Genomic DNA, 21,014 nt, shown 5'->3' with positions numbered 1-21,014 from the left:
GAGCCAACAGCTCTTGGTAACAGTTTCTAATGGTTCTAAATACAAAATAGCTTCACTATTCAGTTAAAGTAAACAATCAAATAGTTATCATTTATAACATCATCGCTATATGTTTCTGATTTGTTAATCAAGAAAGTGATTTCGGTCATTGTTTTAGTAAATGTCAAATTACTGCAATATTTACTTTTATTAAAATAAGCACGGATAGTTTTTAAGTTGCTTTAAATGCCTCAAATGTACAGTATTTAATCTTTAATAAACACCTAAAGTATCATAAAATAAACAACTTAAGAAATTTAACAAACAAACAAAATATCAAAAAATGGCAATTTTGCACCATATAGGTGCTAATAGCCAGATTTGTGGACCTGATGCGATAACGTTAGTTGGGTCTACGAATAGCTTAGAGGTTACCTTTAGCGTGTGCGGTAACCTCGGGTTGCTCAAGTTTTCTTTTCCAAAAATCAGGGGGTGTACATATTTTCGTCCCAACTTGAAAAATTTCAGTTTTGACCATTTTTGAGTTTTGACAAATTCCAAGTTTTTTCATTTTCCAAAGTTATTTCGCTGTCTGATGGCTTTTGTAGCTGCTTTGTGGCCCCGACAACCTGTTTATCCCATTTTTGAAAATTCAAACGGGTCAGTGGAACAATCGGTCAAGCAAACATTTTCCTAAAGATCCGGCACTTTTATAAATTATACAAATTTTGAGAGAAACTAATCATTTTGAGTCAAGAACAGTAAAATTAACATGCTAAATGGCAAGTTCTGCAGAAACTGTTAAAACCAAAAAAAATCGTCCCAACCCGCGACGCCAAAACAACTATTGGCAGAAGAACGTGCAAAGAAATAGTATTATTTCAATAACACACCACCAACTGATAGAAAAACAGAAAACGTTGATAAAAGTAAAGAAAATAAGGGAAGAAATATAAAAAATACAAAACTAAACACGAAATTCCAACGCAGTACTTGAAAACAATTGCGCTAAAAACATGCAGAAAACTCCAGCAGTAAATCATCAAACTCCTTTCAGATCAAACTCATCACAGAAAAAACCTGCAAACAATCAACGTATTCATTTGATAGAACACTTCCCTGTATTGACCTGAAATGTCATTTTTCGGTAGCATTACTAGTAGAAAACCTTTAGATTAATTAGTGAACAAGAGAAATGACTGCAAGAAGCTTAAAAACGAAGTATAGGCAAAAAACTCATATGAAAATGGCCCGAGCCAAAAACCAATAATATTAACACCATTTTATAACAAACAAACCTCAAACTAACATCAAGCAAATCGAAAGATCAACGAAACCAACAGAAAATATTCTAATAAAAGCCTCTTAAACGCTATAAAATTGAAGGTTACAAAAACTGCTAAAAAGCGTCCAACAGGTAAAACCAACTTTTAACATTTGCTTCAAATGGTCAAAAATGCTTCCCAACGTACTGTTACCAGCAAAAATAAAGGACACAAAGAACTCTGGATGAAAAAGTTAAAAAAAAATTTGAAAAAGCTGAGCTTGAGATAAAAGCAAATCGTTCAATTAGAGCAAAAATTACATAAAACTACCTCGCCTGCTACCTGTTAGCACGCACCAAGAATGAACAATAACAACTCTAAACTCTCCCTGTAATTTCGACTTTTTATTCAGCATGTTCACAAAGAATTTTTCATTTGGCTTCCTCTAAAACGAATTTATCAAAAAAGAAGTCGAGGATCAAAAAATTGATCACCATTAACCTCTCGGGTCGTTAAAAAGGTGTCAATCATTAGGGCTATCAAGAAATGGGGGCTCAAAACTGCCAGATGGAGTGTGGAGTGAGAAAACAACCACCTCCTGACCCTAAACAAAACCAAAAGTCCGGCCAATTGCGCTAACGATTGGCGAGCAGTTGACCTTGTCATTAGGTAGTTGCACGACTTAGGACGGCCAGATTTAGCTTAATTAATGGGAGTTGAGGCAGGAGTGGGGATGTAAGCTCAAGCGGTGGACCAGTGCTCCAGGTTACAAGTGAAAAAGGGGTAGCGGCGGGAGGGCTATGCTGTTGTTGGGGGAATAAAGGGAGATGAGGAAGTGGGGGATAAGTGATGAGGGGTTAATGGGCGTTAAACTCTCAGAACAAAACTTCAAATCGCAAAATTATATCTCTTATCTTCGGTTAATCGCAAACTTAGCGAGTGGTTTACCTGTTGATCCCGTTTTCGACGAAAATTCAAACGGGTCAGAGGAACCATCCATTAAGCAAACCTTTTCATAAAGATGCGGCCTTTCTATAGCTGATACAAACTTTGAGAGAAACTAATCATTTTGAGACAACAAACAGTTGAATTAATATGCTAAATGCCAAATCTGTTAGAAATTGTTAAAACCGAAAAAGTTTTGTCCCAAATTGCGACGCCAAAACAACTATTGGCAGAAGAACCTGCAGAGAAATAGTAGTCATTCATTTAGCGACCGCCAACTTATAGAAAAACAGAAACAGTAAATCGAGAAAAATATTGAAAGGGAAAAAATGAAAACTAAAATTATCTACGAAATACCAACTCGGTACTTCAAAATAATTGTGCCGAAAACATTCAAAAAACCTGTTAGCTCAGTGAACCACTCAATTCCATTCAGAAACAGCACTGAATAATTACAAAAAACGAAACCACAAAAACCAGGAAACGACAAACGTATTCTTTACTTGAGTGAATACTGGCTAGTATAAATTTGAAATGTCATTTCTAGGTAGCATTACCTGTAGAAGTGATTTGGATTAAATAGTAAAAAAGAGAAATGACTGCAAAAAGCTTGGAAGCGGAGGATATACAAAAAATTTGAACATAAAATGGTCGCGACCAAAATTCGTTGAAATTAATTTTAATTTCACATTTTAAGAAACACACCTCTAACTAAAATCGAGGAAAACGAAGATAACCGAAACCAACAGAACCAATTCAAAAAAATTTTGAAATTGAATATTAAAAAAACTGGTAAAAGAGCGTTCAACAAGTAAAAACAACTCGAAGCCATTAGTATTTGCTTCACATGGTTAAAAAATCCTTCCAGATGTACTGTTTCCAGCAAAAATGGCGGACACACAACTTTGGCTCATAAATTGAAACTTAAAAATCGATTTGAAAAGGCTGGAGGTGATCAAAGCAAATCGTTCACTCAGAGAAAAAAATTCTCACGCCTACTTACCTTGCTCTCTCTTAGCACTATGAATGAACAATAACCACTCGAAACTCTTCTTGTGACTTCGACTTTTTGTTCAGCAGATCGACCTAAGAACTTTTTCAAGTGGGGCATTTAACTTCTGCTAAAACTCATTGTCTAAAAAAGTCATCGATTTTGATCGCGAATGCTCACTCTCTTTAAAAGTTGAGCAGTAAAAAGGGGAGCATCTTTATAATAGCCTGATGGCTATTAGGCTGACAGTGGCAATTAACAGGGAAGCAAAAACATACCCGGCAGATTGCCGGAAAATAGCCGCCGTTGATTCCAATAAGCATGACTGGGATTGAAATAACAGAAGATATTGAAAAAAAAAGATTTTCGTACAAAAACATTTTTTTAAGTCCGATTTATTTTGATGGCATTTCGTAGTTGAACATACTTCTGTTTCTTAGAGAGAGGCTACAGGGGCTACTATCAACAACAATCAGCATTAGAGAGAGGTAACTAATACTTATAGGACCGACGTTCAAATAGCGGGCATCTAAAATTGGGCTTTATGGGTTTATCCCGTTTCTATTTCTGACTTCAATTTTTTATACTGACTGTTCATTTTGAATTGCTTTGCTGAGCAACTGATGTTCAAAATCACTTTTAGCAGAATGAGAGAAGAGAGAAATTAGCCTAGAGAAGTCAAAAAGATTACACGCAAAATGTTGAAAAGGCGGCAAAATGAGGTAAAGCGAAACATTTTTTTATTCGACGAAGTAAAAAAAAAATAGGAGCGCTATAATAGCCGGCTGAGAAGATGAGGGCGGCTATTAATTAATTATAAAACCTACTAACGTCGGGTGAATTACTCTCAAACGACCGCTGAGCGGTTGGCTTTGGTAGTAGCCAACTGGGGCTTAGTGATGCCAGTATTAGGCAGTACATTAGAGGATGAGCGGAGGGAGTGGTCAAGCGTTATGGTGTATCATTTTATGGGTATCTAAATTGCGAGGTGAGAGTGGATGGGAGAGGGGCTGAGAACTACCCTTCACACTATGAATTTATGTCTCCTCAAAACAGTTTTGGTGAATTGCTTAGTTATTGACTAGTATGGCGTAAGTCTTTAAGGGAGCTGTTCAGCCATGTAATGCCCTCAGGTCAATAGAAAATCGGTTAACAAAAAAACATAAAAAAGACCACAGGGCTAATATAATTGCTCTCAAACTTCGTATGAGAGCAAATAACTATGGATAAACAAATTCCACCGCCAAAGAGCAACAGTTCTTTGTTACCGCGTCGATAAAGATCCCTAACGCTAAAAAGCATTTATGGTTGAACCCTTATAAGAATCGCAGCAGGCATGATCCAACAGACTAATATTTTGTCAATATTTACTAATATCAGGACCCTTTCTTTATGTCCAATTACTTAAGAGTATAACAACGTCTTAAAACTTGCCTGAGACGGAATCATCAAATCTTGAAAATGTGCTTTCCTGTTCATACTAACAATTTACTTAGTAACACTACCTACTTGTCAACAAGATGGTTACCTTGATTTTATATGGTAAAAATGAGTTTAAACTAACTCATTACTCACCACACAGACTTGGTTGAAGCCATGGGCATTTGGCAGATAGGATATATATGTGTCCATAGGTGAAGGAAGATACACGTCATTGTTCTCGTAGCCCTGAACAGAAGAATTGTAAGCGCAAGTTTTTTTGCCAACAGTGTTACTTTTTTTTAAACAATTTAATCGCTTTTCCGGGATATAAATTCATAAGTTGCACATGTTTTGTGTGCTAGAATTCGTTGCTGTAACGTTTTGAATAAATAACTGTGGACTTCTTAGCAAGAAATCCGCTTTAATAAAAAAATTCAAATAAAAAATTTCAATTACAATATCAGATGTACATCATGGCAATGGGAGTGCATAAGCAATTGATACATCTGATAGTTGACATAAAAAAACTAAAATATAATAGACGGTACAAGTACATAGTTTGAAAATCAGTACTTCACAAGATAGCTCATAGGAAGTTTGAAATTTCTTATAGTAGTGACCTACCAATTTTTGATTAACTGTTCTGAAATTTTTGCAACAGACAATAATATTCAATTAAATAAGACCATTCTATGATTCTACATGGGATAACTGGACTCGCAGTTGGAGTCATGGAGGCCAAATTTACTGGGGTGATTTTTTTGGTACCATGGGGGTCATTTATAGTTTTTGACAAGCAGATCTTCCGGAACAAATTTTGTAAAGCTAACAAAAATTGAATTGCGTGTTTGAAAACTTACTGTTCTCATAAATTATTCAAATTATTCGCAAGGGTGTATACGATGCTGTAACATAAAAATAGCCTCCAAATTGTCGGAAAAATAATAGCCGTTGACCACACTGACCGATTGAAACAAAAAATTATTTTAATTCTCAAAAAAGTTTTCTGCAGTTCCATCAGATTAAACAAAATATGAGGAATTCACCCGTCAAATTGGAGAACAATAAGCTTAAAGCTAATCCAGTTAGCAGTATACTCTAAGGACATTTGGTATCTTAACGCACTAAATCTTTGAACAATAAGTCTTGGTGCCACGTCTTTATTGGTTTATCCTGTTTCTTTTGATTTCTCTTTTTGACCGTAAACGTATTCCCATAAATTTGTTGAATGAATTCTAAACACCATTTAGTTGAAAGTGAGCGACGTGAGTCAGATATCAAACGTGAAAGTCGTAACTTAAGTAAAGCGAAGAACATGATTAAAAGCTAAAACAATTTAAAAACAGCAAAACTAGTCCTGATATACAATAAAAGGATTGATTAAATCTAAAACTATTGAAGCAGACATTGTTAGTGAGGAAAAGCATAAAAGTGAACTGCACCAGAACATAACCGGCAAATTGTCGAAATATAGCGGCCTTGTTGACCCGCTTGACGCACATTGTGATTGAAACAGAAACAAAATTAAGAGACAAAACTTAGAAAACTTTCCAAGTGTAAATGTGTTCTTATTTGGTGTGTAAAATCTGCATATTCGGTTAGATTCTATAACTACACTTAATTCAACTTCTAAACTAACGGCTATTAAGCATAATTTTATGCCAGCTAGCAAACGCGTTAAAGAACTTGTATAACCGAATGCATTATGACTTAATGACCGCCCTTTTTATGTTTATCCTGTTTCTTTTGATTTTGCTTTTCTGACTTTAACTTTATTCACTACATTACGTAATTCATTGCGGGAAAGATTTTAAAATTCATTCAGTTAAAACAGTGAGTGAAATAAGTCAAAAGTCAAGCGTGAAAATCGTGACATATTTAAAACGAAAAACTTGATCAAAAGGTAAAGCGATTTGAAAAAGGAGAGCGCCTAAATAATAGTTGCTGAGAGGCTGACGGCGCCTATTAATAAAACTAACTAGACTTTGTTAAAAAGCCGAGGAGACTTTTCATCAATGCCATTTAGTGACAAAAAATATCAAAACAAACTAATAGGGTTGAAACTCAAAATTATGAAAACCTTATAAAACCAAATAGAATCAAGGTCACAAATAGAATCAAGGTCACAAAATCAACCGAAATACCTTAATAACTCCTCACACGCCTCAATTAAAAGCCGATGAGAACTGTCACGATTATGCTTATGCCACGGCACATCAAAAGATCAACACATAAGGGCAGAATTCATAAATTCACTAACCTTATACAAGAACAAAGAATCTCATAAATAAAAATAGCTATTAACTGACAACAGAGATAATTTATACTAACCCCAATAAAATTTGTCATTATTGACCTTATGCAACAGGGCATCAAACAGTTTTTTTCATGGAGAAACCTCAATATTTTTTGAAAAGAAATACAATACAATAATGTCAAACCCACTAGCTAAAAATTTAAACTCATAAAATGATTGAAATTCTGCCTCATTATAAAGACGACAAGGTCTGCAATTATTGAGTCTGTGCCACAAAACATCGAAAAAAAAATTACAGGCAAAACTCAAACACAGGCTCTAGGTAGTTTTATAAATTCAAGTTCTACGTCGAAAAGATTAATGGTTAGGACTTAAATTCACTTATTCTTAATCCTCATTAGTGAACGCTGCCACTAGTGACACTAAATCGCAGGACAACAAAACGAACAAAGCGCAAAACTAAAAAATCACTAAAACTTTCTATAACAAGTAGAGTTTAATTCCTAAAATCCAACGCCGTTAAACGAAACTAATAACTAAAAAATGTTTGTTTCAATAATGGATCATTATGTCTAATTAAAAAATCCAACAAAAATTGTCGCTTATTACATTAAGTGAGATGGTAGCAAAAAATTTTGATATACTCGCAAAACTGAAAAAGATACTATTTTTTTGAAAAAAGTAATCTGAACTCATGAAAACAAATAGCTATAACTAGTTGCTTCTTGACGTCTGCACGCAATGAATTTATGTGCTCAAAACAGTTTAGGTGAATAGCATACTTACCAAATACTAAGGCTTTGACAGAGTCATTTAACGCTTTACTGGCTTTGCTCGTTTATGATGAAAAGTTAACATCTCCAGAAAAAACATCGGTAACTCGATAACTCTTCGAAAATGACTCAATTTGAAAAAACCTACAATTCAAATATTCTACGCTTGACAGGATTTCCAATAATGCCACTCACAATTTTCTACGAATATACCCGGTAGATTGCCGGAATAGCCGGAAAATAGACTTGCCTGCCGTATAATACGGGTAGAAACATACATCAATAGGCTGAAGAGTTATCGGCGCCGCTCGAAAAGCCAGAAAAAATTCAGCGATATATTAACAAAGCTTCTTGAAATTCATTCCGCAGCAACTGTTTCATTAGGGACCTTTAGTACACATACTAGTTCCTTTGGCCTTACACTTACTCAAATTAAACTTAAACAAAAGGAAGAGTAATTTTATTGAGTGAGTATGTATAATCAAGTCATATATGATCAAGATCTACAAGAAAATGACCTAAAACGTTTGCTAGAAAGAGTGAGAAATAATGGGACGCGCAAACGCCGTTAGACAGAGGAGGGATTCATTAGGAAAATTAAGACTTTTTCAGCTTTGCTATGTGAACAAAAACGAAAAAATGGCGTCAGTCGACGAAACACATAGCAGTGCAAGTGCCGACACAATTTAAAGAATTTTCATGGACTAGAAAGAAGATTAGACCGAGAATTGACAATAAAGGACCGAGAATAGACAACTCAGCTTACAGCTTCGCAGCTATAATAAACATATCAATCGGCCAATATTTGCAGAATAAAAAACAACAGTTGAGAATATTTTTTTTACCCCGGCTAAGTGGACTATGATTAGACTCTGTAAAGCACTGTGGTATCAATTTTTGAGGGCTACATTTCAAAATAACTTCGAATAAGAATTATTTCTACAACAAACAAGGCGAAAAAAAACTGGGTCAATCAGACAAAAAAAACTGCTTAAAAATCGTTATCTTTATGTGCCATTATGTTAAAAAACACATTTCAAAGTCGAAAAGTCATTCACTGAACACAGCGCATGATCAAAAAAACTTTTCTCTCTCTCTCTCTCTCTCTCTCTCTCTAAAAATAAGTTCAAACAGCACTTTTACTCACTTTCGCTTTTAGGTCAAAGCGCCGCCTGAACGAATAGTACTTCCGGTAAAAACCTTAAGAAAACCAATACTCCTCGATTCGTAAAAAAAACGATGTCCCCAATAATAGCCGCTATCACTTCGCGGCTATTAAAAATAGGAAACTACAACAAAAACTTACTTTGAACAATCTGATAATTGACTCAATCTCCGAGACAACATTTTTGTGTTTCAATACCACTCCTTTCGGCACTCCGGTAGTTCCAGAGGTGTACAAAATTATAAAGGTATCATCTGGCTTTGACGGATTAATAGGTCGAACATTCTCATTTCCAAAAGCTTTCAATTGGCTAAACGTCATCAGTTTCCACCCCGCGGCCTGAACGGATGCTACAACTGAGTCACTGATGATATCATCAAAACATATCAGCGTTTCCACAGTCGGTAATTCACTTTTAATCTGCAAAAGCTTCTGAAGTTTTGTTTCGCTGTCCACGCAAATTAATTTTAGTTCCGTCTGATTTATTATATGGATCTGTGCCTCAATACTCTGCGTGTCGTACAGCGGTACAACTACATAACTGAACATTGCACATGCTAATTGGGTAATGTCCCATTCGGGCCTATTGGGAGCAAAAATGCCGACGTTACATTCGGCTGCTGTGGGCAATCCAAGACCTACAAAACCCGACCCAACAAGATGGGCCGTATGACGAACTTCTTCATAGGTAAACCATGTATAATGTGGATCCCAAGCTTCTGTTTTTCTAGGCGATTGTCCAGCATTGCTACCTCTGACCGAGGAGCGGTCATCGGATTCTATTCGTTTTTGTCTGTATCCAAGACACGGTTTATCTTGGGATATTTTATGGCCCATCATGAACAGTTCGTACATCGTCTGACTAGGGAGACCAGGGATCCAATGATCTGATACTTGCCCACCTTCACATAGGCAGGAAATTCTGATCCGTTCTGGTCCCTGAAATAAATTTTAATGTAGCCTATTGACAATGATTAAAAATTTCAAAACAAAACTGGCCAATTTTAAGCAAACGAAGTTGAATGATTTGCAATTCTTCCAATTAATCAATTATTCTCGACATAAGCTTTTTTGGAAAAAAATGGACGCTAAATGAGTACCTCAATGTTTTTATCCATTCAAGGCGTTACTCCCTGACAGCACCATTAGTTACAATGGAGAAAGATATAACTGAACTACCTTTGACACATACTATCACTAATACAGTCAGAAAAAATTCACATGCCAAACAAAGCCGACAGCTTGCCGGATAATAGCCTCCAAATAGACTTACAGATCTATTTTAAACATCAGACAATTGATGAAGCTAAGAAGAGCATTCGAGAGAATTAAACGTCGATTATTATCATCTCCCCTTTTTTACAGTCATATTACGTTTACTGTTTATATTGCGTTTTAAAGTGCTTCAAATTCCTGCAAGTGTTCTTTAGAAAGAACTCGGTTAGTTTCACTGCATTGATTCTCAATTACAACCGTTTTCCTAGAAAAAAAATGGCTGGCAGATTGCCGAAAAATAGCCGCAATAGCTTCGTAGACCTGCAGTCTCAAAAAGATAATAAAAGAAGCAGACCAAAAAAAAAAATTTTTAAGCTTTTCATGTTATATTTTGATTAAGAATCTGTTTAAGTTATTGCTACTTCAAATAGATGCCATCACATACCCTTCAATTAGAGTGACACCTACACACTTGACCTTATCTCTTTGAATTAAGGTAAAGAAAATTCAATTTCAGAGTGAGGAAGTCATTTTTGAGAGTGATGTAAGTCACAAGTGATCAAAAACTTAATCACGCGAATGAACAAAAAACTCGCTCCACAAAGTGAAAAATGAAGTCACGCACGCAATTCAGTTGAAATTCCATGAACGAATGAACAAAAAGCAGATGTGAAGTGAATGTGACGTCATATGGCCGTAACAAAAATCTTGACGACGGCCATATGACGTCACATTCACTTCACATCTGCTTTTTGTTCATTCGTTCATGCAATTTCAACTGAATTGCGTGCGTGACGTCATTTTTTGCTCTTAGTAGAGCGAGTTGTTTTTTGTTCATTCGCGTGATTCAATTTTTGGTCACATTTGACTTACATCACTCTCAAACATGACTTCCTCACTCTGAAATTGACTTTTCTTTACCTTAATTCAAAGAGATAAGGTCAAGTGTGTAGGTGTCACTCTAAATGAAGGGTATTTGATGGCATCTATTTGAAGTAGCAATAACATAAACAGATTCTTAATCAAAATATAACATGAAAAGCTTAAAAAAATTTTGTCTCCTTTTATTATCTTTTTGAGACTGCAGGTCTACGAAATTATTGCGGCTATTTTTTGGCAATCTGCCAGCTATGTTTTTTTTCTAGGGAAACGGTTGTAATTGAGAATCAATGCAGTGAAACTAACCGAGTTCTTTCTAAAGAACACTTGCAGGAATTTAAAGCACTTTAAAACGCAATATAAACAGTAAACGTAATACTGGTTCCTACTAAAGTGACAACTAAACACAAAAATTCTGTCAAAAAATGAAGAGAGCACATAAGATCAACTGAACTAAAAAAAACTACGTTACAACTATATATAAAACAAGCCAACTGAAAACATCAAAGTACGCGAGCAGCAAAAGTCAAGCCATGTAAGGACCCAAGAATTTATTTTGGAAAATTTGAATACTGCAAAAAATGGACAAAAATTGTTACAAAATTTATCAATTTCCGTAAGTTATCTCAGTAGAAACACTATGTGACAATATGAAAACAGTAAACATAGCCGATAAATTGAACGAAATAGCCGCTGTTGACCCGCTTGAAGCATATTGTGATTGAAACAGGAAAAATTTAAGATCGAAATTGGCCGTTTTTCTATGTGTCAATTTTTTTGGTGCGCAAATTCTGCACTCACTTCAGCTTTTAAACTGAATGCTATTAAGCATAATACTAACTCCAGCTAGCAATCACCTTAAGGAACTTTGGTGACCTAATTGACTGTGACCGGGCTTCACGCTTATCCCTTTTTATTTGATCTTTCATTTTGCTCTTTTGACTTTGACCGTATTCACTACATTGCGTAATTCCATTCGTGCAACAATTCAAAGTCAATTCAGTTGAAACAGTGAGTGAAGTAACTCATAAGTTTGAAAATCGTGATCAAAAGGAAAAGCCAATTAAAAAAAGGAGGGCGCGTAAATAATAGCCGCTGAGAGGCTGACGGCTGTTATTAATCAATTGGTATTAAATAAATTTTGTCGCTTGAACTATAAACATTAGTTGTCGCTTTAATTCACAATGAAGGCAATAAAACTCAACAATGAACAAAAAATTAATCAATTGAAACTAATTATGAAAGACCAAGGAGACAGAACAATATTCAAAAGCAAAAAAATCGCAGAAAACGAGTTTTGTCCAAAATTTGTAAAAGTGAAGCTAGCAATATCTCAGTGCCATATTAAGCTGAAAAAGATCAATTTCCAACAAAAAACTTTAAAGGAAAAAACCAAAAAATAGTTAGTTCAAACCGATGATTTTCATTTTAATGAAGGCAGGGAAAATAAAGCTCATAAGGTCTTAGGAGAAAGTTAGAAAGAAACATGTGGAGTACAAACGTTGTGAAAAAAAATAAATTGAAATTGGAAACTCTAAATCAAAATAAAAAAACGAGGTCAAAATATGGATTTTCTGTTACTAAGGAATTCAGGTTTAAGAATTACATAGCCATTGGGTCTCAATAAGAAGTGAAAAATCTCAATTGCGAAACAGTCTTAATACAATTTGAAAAGTTTAAAATATGGTAAAAATTTTTACTAATTTTAAAAAAGTTATCACCAGAACTAATTCAACTAGCAACAAAACGAAACCAAACACATCGATGGTGCACCAAAAGAACTTTTATGGTAAATAAACTCAAAGTAAAAACAAAAAACTTAGAAAATTTTGACAAAAACCGCCAAAATTGCATTAGTATGTGTACAATTTCATAAACAAAGATACCTTGCGTCAAAAAGAGGCATCCAATTCAAGAATTATCAAAAAAACGTTCACACATTTACTAACTTGATAAGAAAAAGTCCACTCAAGAAGCCAAAAATTATAAGATCAATGAAAAAAAGCCAAAAATTGACAAGAAAAATTGAGAAATAATTCAGATGGTTTCATATTCATGTGGCATCGATCAAACTTTACTTCTATAAAAAAAACCAAGTTAAAATAAAAAAATTGGGACAAATGGACGAAAACACGCTAAAAACTCATCTATATGCGCTAATCTCTCAAAAACTCATTTCAATGTCAAAATTCATTCACTGAACGCAGCGCATGAGCAAAAATATATCTCGCTCAGAAAAAGTTAGTTCGCACGATAATTTTACTCACTTTCACTATTAGGTCAAAACGCCGCCTGAACAAATAGAACTTCCGGTAAAAAAAAAAACGTAAGAAAACAAATACTCCTCTTCGATTCGTAAAAACCAAAAGAAGGCTAATAAAAGCAGCAACTACCGCTTCGCCGCTATTAAGCAAATTCCACATAACAAAATTACGCCAAAATGTCAAAAAAAAAATAGATCTGACACACAAATATATTTTCTGACAGTTATAATTCACTAAAAACCGTGTCAGTTTTGCACAATTCGGATAATTTTTACATGTCTTGTACGTTCACAAAACTACAAACTAGATTTTAATGGCTAGAAACATACCCGGCAAGAGCCGGGAAAACATTCTCGACAAAGAGTTGCGATTGTTTCCTATTACCCAAAACTCAAAAGCTCCAATGCTTTAAAAACAAATTTAGTCAAAGTCAAACAATTATTACTTCAAACATTTAATAGGTTTATTTATCACTCATTAGAAAGTAATGGGAGCAGCCAAAAGTTCCACTAACTCTGAAGAAACAACAAAGGACAAAAAAGGGACATAACATAACCAACTACCGTCGGAAAAATTGCTCTCGAACAACTAGTGGGAGCACTAATACATTGCACCATTTTTCAGCCTGGTGAGGGGGAGAATGGGGTAGCGATTGTCTGGAGGAGGTATGATTATAAAGTTCATTAGGGTTATTATACCACTAAGACTCTAAAAAATCACCAATCGCAGCACACTTATCATTTGAAGTTTAGTAGAAAACTGCCGCCACCTGAGTCCAGCTGCTCAAAAGTGTGAAGCGAGCGAAACTTAGATCACTGAAGACCCACATGTTTACAATAATTGCCTTCAGACTTCGTTCGCAAGCAATTGAAACTTGACTAATATTTTTATGAAAAGACATGGTGTCAAAATCATGACAATCATTAGCTACCACATGATCGACTCAAACAGAAGCAATTTTTTATTATTAGAAAGTCTATCACCTTCAGTGCCAAAACGAGTAAAACAGCACTAACAGATGCCAAACTGCGAAACGTAATAAAATTCGTCCACAAAACCAAATTTTTGTTCACGAAACAATTAGTTTCTTCACTTTGAAGGAGATTGATGGGAAAAAATTCACGCTTTGAAGCTACTCAATTTTTCGCTTATCTCGCTATTCTTCAGCGTCATTAAAATCACAACTCGAATTTTAGTTCCCAAAGGAAAAAAAACAACAAAAATTGTGAACATATCTCTATGATAGATAGCGCACAAAACAATCCAAATCCTTTGGATAATAGTTAACAGCAATGAGCCAACTAAGCTAATTAAGCGTAAATGTACTTCAAGCAGATTGAATGAACATGTTTTAAAGCAGTGCTCTTGAGAAGTACAAGTTCCTTTAGTACCAAATTTCTAAGCATATTTTTTGTGAAAAACCGGGTAAAACATAACCGACTAATCTCGGAAGAATTGATCTGTAACGACTAGTGGCTCTTCTATTGCAGAGTGCTTCAGTCGGGGGAATTAAAATCGCTAAGGGGTCTTCAAATGACGTCATACGATGTTATTATATACCACCAAAATCACAAATAAAATTTTAAGGGAAAAAGTCACTAAATTTGGCACACTTTTTATTTGTGCGCTGTTACTTACCAAATTTACTTACTTTAGTGTCTTTTCCAAATTTATCAAATTGAGTATATTTACCTAATTTAATGTCTTTTTCCGTTTATATTTAATCATAGCCAGCAGAGATAGCCGCGATAGACGCTTCAGGCCTTCCATGAATTTGAAGCAACTAAAAAAGATAGACAGAATGACCACCAGTCCTTTAATAGACCACTAGACTTCTTGGGTTAGATTCGGTCTGTCATTTTTATGAGACACATACGCTCTATAAGGAAAAAACCCTAAGGGAGCTTTTTCAAAAATAATATCCGAAACCATAAACTCAAGACTCTAATACTCAAGAATTAGGGGAAACAGGTTTGACTATACTTAGATGCGCACTATTGATCTTTAACTAGTATATAGTCATAATATTTGACGTTCATTAAGTGATTTCACAAGTCATTTTTTTAAGTGATGTAAGTTCCCATTAACTTCACCACTCTAGGTACTTGAAGGACTACCAAACGTGGCTAAGGGCATCTAATGAAACTTGATGCCCGCTGAGCTTTACCTGTTTATCCCGTATTGAAAGCTCAGTCATGAAAAGTCATCAAAGTCATGAACGTCGGGGTAAGACGAAACAAAAATCTGTTAGACGAAGTAAAAAAAACGAGCGCTATAATAGCCGCCTAGAATTGCTGACGTGGCTATTAGTTAGTGATTTTGTTGGTATATAAAAACGTCTTGAGACGTTATTTGAAGTCCCCTTAGCGATTTAAGTTGAGTTCAGCTGCACAACCACTTGAGATTAGCTGCCGACACTTGTGAATGAGAGAAAGTTAGATCACGCAAAACGAAAAAGTAGGGCGCTAAAGTCACTCGAAAATTTGAATCGGTCAAGCGAAAACTTTGCATAAGAAGACCATTATGTTTACCATAATTGCTTCGAACTTCGTTCGAGAGCAATTACTTATCAATTCACCATACGCCAATTTAGCCAAAAAATGTCTTAAAAAGTTCAGTTACAGTTTCTGAACTGAAACAGAATAACGATATTGAGCACATTTTAACTAGTTTCTGCGAAATAACACCATTTGAGCAAAAAGCACTGAACAAAGACAGTGAACATAACCGTCTAACGTCGGTCAAACTGCTCTAAAACTACCACCGAGCGGTTAGCTTCTTTAGTAGCCAGCTGAGTCCCAGGGTTGGAGTGGCTGTCACCAGGGGGGTCAAACTTTGGGTGAGAGAGGAAAAAGTCAAGAAATAAGATGGTCAAAATCGCCAGGTGGAGGAGGGTGGAAAGTGGACAGGGGAAGTAGTGGGGGTGGTGTGACTGAGGGGGCTCAAACGCTTAAGAAGAATATGAACCGAATCAAAACAGTTTCGGTGAATCGCATACTTACCAACTAGTAAGGGTTTCACAGAGTCACTTAATGCTTTCCTGGCTTTGCTCGTTTATGATGAAAAGTTAACATCTCCAGAAAAAACATCGGTAACTCGATAACTTTCGAAAATTACCAAATTTGAAAAACTCTACAATTCAAATATTTGAGCTTGACAGTCTTTCCAATGATGTCACTCACAATTTTCTACGAATATACCCGGTACATTGCCGCAAAACAGACTTGCGTGCCGTATAATACGGGTGAAACAGATACATCCATAGGCTGAAAAGTTATCGGCGCCGCTCAAAAAGCCATGTAGAAAAAATTCAGCGATATAATAATAAAGCTTGTTGAAATTCATTCCGCAGCAGATATTTTATTAGGGACCTTTATTACATATACGAGTTCCTTCGGCCTTAAACTAATTCAAATTAAACTTAAGCAAAAGCAAGAGTAATTGTATTGAGTGAGTATTTATAATCAAGTCAGGTATGATCAAGATCTAATCAAGCAAATGACCTAAAAGCATTTGCTAGAAGAGTGAGAAATAACGTCACGCGCAAACGCCTTTAGTAAGAGGAGGGAATCTTTTAGAAAATTAAAGACTTTCAGCTTTACTGGGTGAACAAAAACGAAAAAATAGCGTCAGAAGACGAAACACATAGCAGTGCAAGTGCCGACACAATTTAAAGAATTTTCATGGACTAAACAAGATTAGACCGAGAAACCACAATAAAGAGTTGGAAACCCTACTTATAAAAAATCTGATAAAAAACTTGAACAAAAAAAAGCAAAAATCAAAGTCAAAGTGCCGCACGTGAACAAAAAATCCACAATCGAGAGGACAAATTTTCGTTCAAACACCATTTTCTCATTTTACTTTGAAACTGGAGTGAAAACAATTCACACATGTGTGAACAGACTTTTTTTCAGCGCCCCAAAACAATTTAACTTGTTGAGCAAATTTTTATGACCCCGGCTAAGTGGGGTCATAAAAATTAAACAAAAACAGTTGAGTATATTTTAGGTTTATTTTTAAAACAGTTGAGTATAATTTTAAAAAACAGTTGAGCAAATTTCTATGACCCCGGCTAAGTTTGTCGGAAAACTGCCACGATAGACGCTTGTGGCGATCCATGAATTGAAACAACTGAAGAAATAAGATAGACAGATTGACCACCAGTCCATTAATAGACCAATAGACTTTTTGGTTAGATCCGGACTGTCATTTTTATGAGACACACGCTCTTTAAGGAAAAATCCCGAAGAGCTTTTTGAAATTTAATATTCTAAATCAAACTCAAGACTCTAATACTCAATAACTAGGGTATATATACACGTTCAAAAAGTGAGTTCAGAAGTCATAATTTTGAGTGCGGTGGGTCACTCAATTAACCTAAAAGTAGAACAAATGACGTCAATCACACACCTTTTAACTGCAAAGCAGTATAAATAAAAGAAATTATTGAAAAGTCAATTCCAAGATGTCAGGTCCCAAGAATCATCGATTGAGACGACGAATTAAAAAAATAGCTGGCAGATTGCCAGAAAATAGCCGCAATAGATTCGTAGATCGGCAGTCTAAAAAAATTCGTCTTTTCATTGAAGGCTGATCTGTTATAATTTGATTAAAAATCTGTATGAGTTTTTGCTGCCTCTATTAGCTGCTCTCAAATAACCCTCATTTAGAGTGACACACACCCATTTGACCTTATCTCTTTGAATTAAAGTAAATAAAAGCCAAGTTCAAGGTGAGGAAGTTATTTTTGAGAGCGAGGTAGGTTAAGTGTGACCAAAAATTTAATCACGCGCATGAAAAAAAACTCGCTCCACTAAGAGCGCAAAATGACGTCACACATGCAATTCAGTTGAAATTGCATGAACGAATGAACAAAAAGTGGCTGTGACGTCATATGGTCGTAACAAAAATCATGACAACGAAATAAAAAAAAACCAAGAGAAGGCCAATAATAGCCCCAGCTATCGCTATGCGGCTATTAAAAACACAGCAGGAGAAGTCCTAAAATACAATCCCAAAAATTGAATGAAAAACTGAGAACTAATGTACCTGACCAGAGGATCAATTGAACAATCCCAGCCAAAAAGTAAATAGTACTAAAAACTAAAATAATCAAACAAACAAAGTAATCATTCCTAACACTTGAAGATTTTACCCTGAATGCCAAATATGACTCAATTCTATATACCCATTAGCTCAAGTACAAGTCTTGAAAGAAATTTATTTTCCACTAAGTTAGATAAACTCGAGAAAAATTACAAATGCTTCAAAAAAAAAACGGAAAGTGTGAAATATAAAGAGAGTTTCCAAATTTCGCAGACAAAAAAAGTTCAAAATCAATTCTTGTCTCTGAGGTTCTGTCAAGTAAACCATCTGCAAGAATAAAAAAATTTTGTTGGCCAGCAAAGATCGTTAAACTCAGAAAACGACAAAAGTTTCAAAAAAATTGAATACAATTGCAAATTTTATCAAAAATTTGCAAAATTCATGATATTAAAAAGTTGAAAACCATGCAGTGACATACTATCAAACCCTAAAGGAAGTTGCCTGGCCGCTGAGGCAAAAAAAAACAAAATACAAATAGTTTAGCAAAACCTGAAAGTAACAAACTTTATCAAAAATTGCCACCAGAAACAATGCAGTAACCTATTATCAAACCCTAGATTCCTTGGGCCTTGAAGCTGGAGAAACGTAATAAATTACGAAAACTTTCAAAAAACTTGAAATTGCAAGTTTTTTTAAAAAAAATTGACAAAATTTGTGATATTGAAGTGTTGAAAACCATTCCATGACCAATCAAAATAATTTAGAAACCTATTATTAAACCCTAGAGGGAATCCTTGGCGCCTAGGGCTGAAAAGCTCAAAAAATGACAAAAAATTTCAAAAAAAAATGTTGAAATTAGTATAACTTTGCGTGTTTATGTTTGAAGTGTCAAAACATATAGCTCTTATTAACATGGTCAAAAAAGTAATTACGTCTTGCAAAAGACCTTAATCAACTTTTACAAACCTCAAGTTCAGACTGCTCCAACAAAACATTTGAAAAATGACAAAAAAACTCGAAAAATTGCAACAATTTCGGCTCAAAACAGGCGTAAAAACATCTTTAACAATTTCGGCGTAAAAATATCTTTAAAAAAACAGCACACCAATACAATCCAAATTCTGTGGATTGTAAAAATTCACGGTGTCCCCGAACTACGCCTGAGTGCCACTATACGGATATTTTTGAAGTCTTTGGATGCCTTGATTAGCCTCGAAAGGCTTACAATTTTAAAACACCACTAGCACATGCTGTTTTGTAGAGTAAGAACACAGTAGCCCACAATTTACACCCGAGGCTTACAATTTTAAAACACCACTAGCACATGCTGTTTTGTAGAGTAAGAACACAGTAGCCCACAATTTACACCCGGCAAAGTTATAAACCCAATGGGAGGAGATAATAGACCCCAGAAACCTTGAAAGCTGATGCCAAAATCAACTTTAGCACAGCCAAAAATTGATAATTACTAGCCACTGTTAGAACTTACGACACCAGATCTTGAAGGTCATCCAGTTTAACTCAATTCTTTCATGTATTTTAAAATTAAAACGATTCAGTTTCTCCAAGAACCTTACAGAATTCAGAATTAGTCAATTTGAACAAATCTATTTCCTTATAGCTTTGAGGTTAATTCTGTCACTCCACTGGCAATTTCTGAGTTTTTACATAGAAATTTTGCATGCATAATTTGCGAGTCGGTCGAAAACAAACTGCTGAAATGAGTGGAACAGATCCTAAACTTCATCCGGATCTTTTCCGTTTGTGCCCCCCCCCCCGCTTAGTGGGTGCATTTTATTTGCACCCCCAGATGCACGTGCAATATTTTTACATAATGATTTAACATGTAATGACACGTGCTCTGTAACTGGGGGAGCATAACGTATTGGGGGGGGGGGGCACAAACGGAAAAGATCCCTTCATCCTTTTAAATGGAAATATAGTCAAAGTATCCTTTTAAAACAGAAAACTTAAGATGACATACCGGTAGCATTGTTGTCAACTTTTCTGGCAACTTAATCGGGCTGTAAGCGTCCGGCAGCGAAGGTCTGGGTTCTGAACCCAATCTGTTACCCATGATTTCTTTCCTCCTGTTGTGATTGTAACCTCGATCTGAACTGTCGTCTATTGGGGAGGCTGTTTTGGGTATTATGAAGTACAGCAAAGCAGCTGAAGATATTCCGCCCGTTACCAAGTAAGGCCAGTTGTTCGGGTCACTCACAAAGTTCACTATTTCTTTCGGATTGGAAAAAGTAGACCTGAAACATAGGTCCACACTTAGTCATTTTGATACCTGAACAAAACAATTCAACACTTTTTCTATATCACTCTCTACTCTCTGCTTTATAGAGAAAACTGATTTTCGTTTAACATAAGAACTTAGTTTATTGCACCTATGATGACTTGAAGAGTCAATTGAGCCGAATATTCGAGGAAACATACACCACAGTTCGAATCAATTCTTTTTATTTTTGAGTTGTATAACATTTCATCTTTCATAGTACAAGAAATAATCAGCACCGCTTCACCAAACCGATCAGCATACATGATATTTTAGAGCTTGAATGGCAGTTTCCGCCGAAATTTCCACCCTACTGTTAGTCATGCATCAATGCTTGCAGCGCCAAATTGACTATCCGTTGTCAATGATACAACAGATATACTTAGTTCTAACATGCTCGAGAAATGCATTTTCTGTACACGCATGGGTTGAAGACATGTGCCAGAACAAATTTTTCCAGCAACACTACCATCCCGCTTGCCAACAATTTATTAAACTTATTATAATTGATCGTGGCTCCTTTTCAACC

General features: G+C 35.4%; 1 protein-coding gene across 2 annotated transcripts in view; it reads right to left on the bottom strand.

Moving 5' to 3' along the window:
• Positions 1 to 21,014, bottom strand: part of LOC142336150 (long-chain-fatty-acid--CoA ligase 5-like) — a 141,249-nt gene that overhangs the window by 67,544 nt on the left and 52,691 nt on the right. For both annotated transcript variants that reach the window (XM_075384747.1, XM_075384748.1), the window contains exons 2-4: positions 20,189 to 20,462; positions 8,939 to 9,736; positions 4,756 to 4,848 (exon numbers count right to left, since the gene is read on the bottom strand). In XM_075384747.1, coding sequence (XP_075240862.1) covers positions 4,756 to 4,848; positions 8,939 to 9,736; positions 20,189 to 20,462 — 1,165 coding nt within the window. The remainder of the gene's footprint in view (positions 1 to 4,755; positions 4,849 to 8,938; positions 9,737 to 20,188; positions 20,463 to 21,014) is intronic.

The sequence above is a fragment of the Convolutriloba macropyga genome, chromosome 3 (genome assembly GCF_964194025.1).
Source record: "Convolutriloba macropyga chromosome 3, txConMacr16.3, whole genome shotgun sequence".
Classification (NCBI taxonomy): Eukaryota; Metazoa; Xenacoelomorpha; order Acoela; family Convolutidae; genus Convolutriloba; species Convolutriloba macropyga.
The sequence above is the reverse complement of the archived record's forward strand: the minus strand, read 5'-3'. Positions and strand labels throughout refer to the sequence as shown.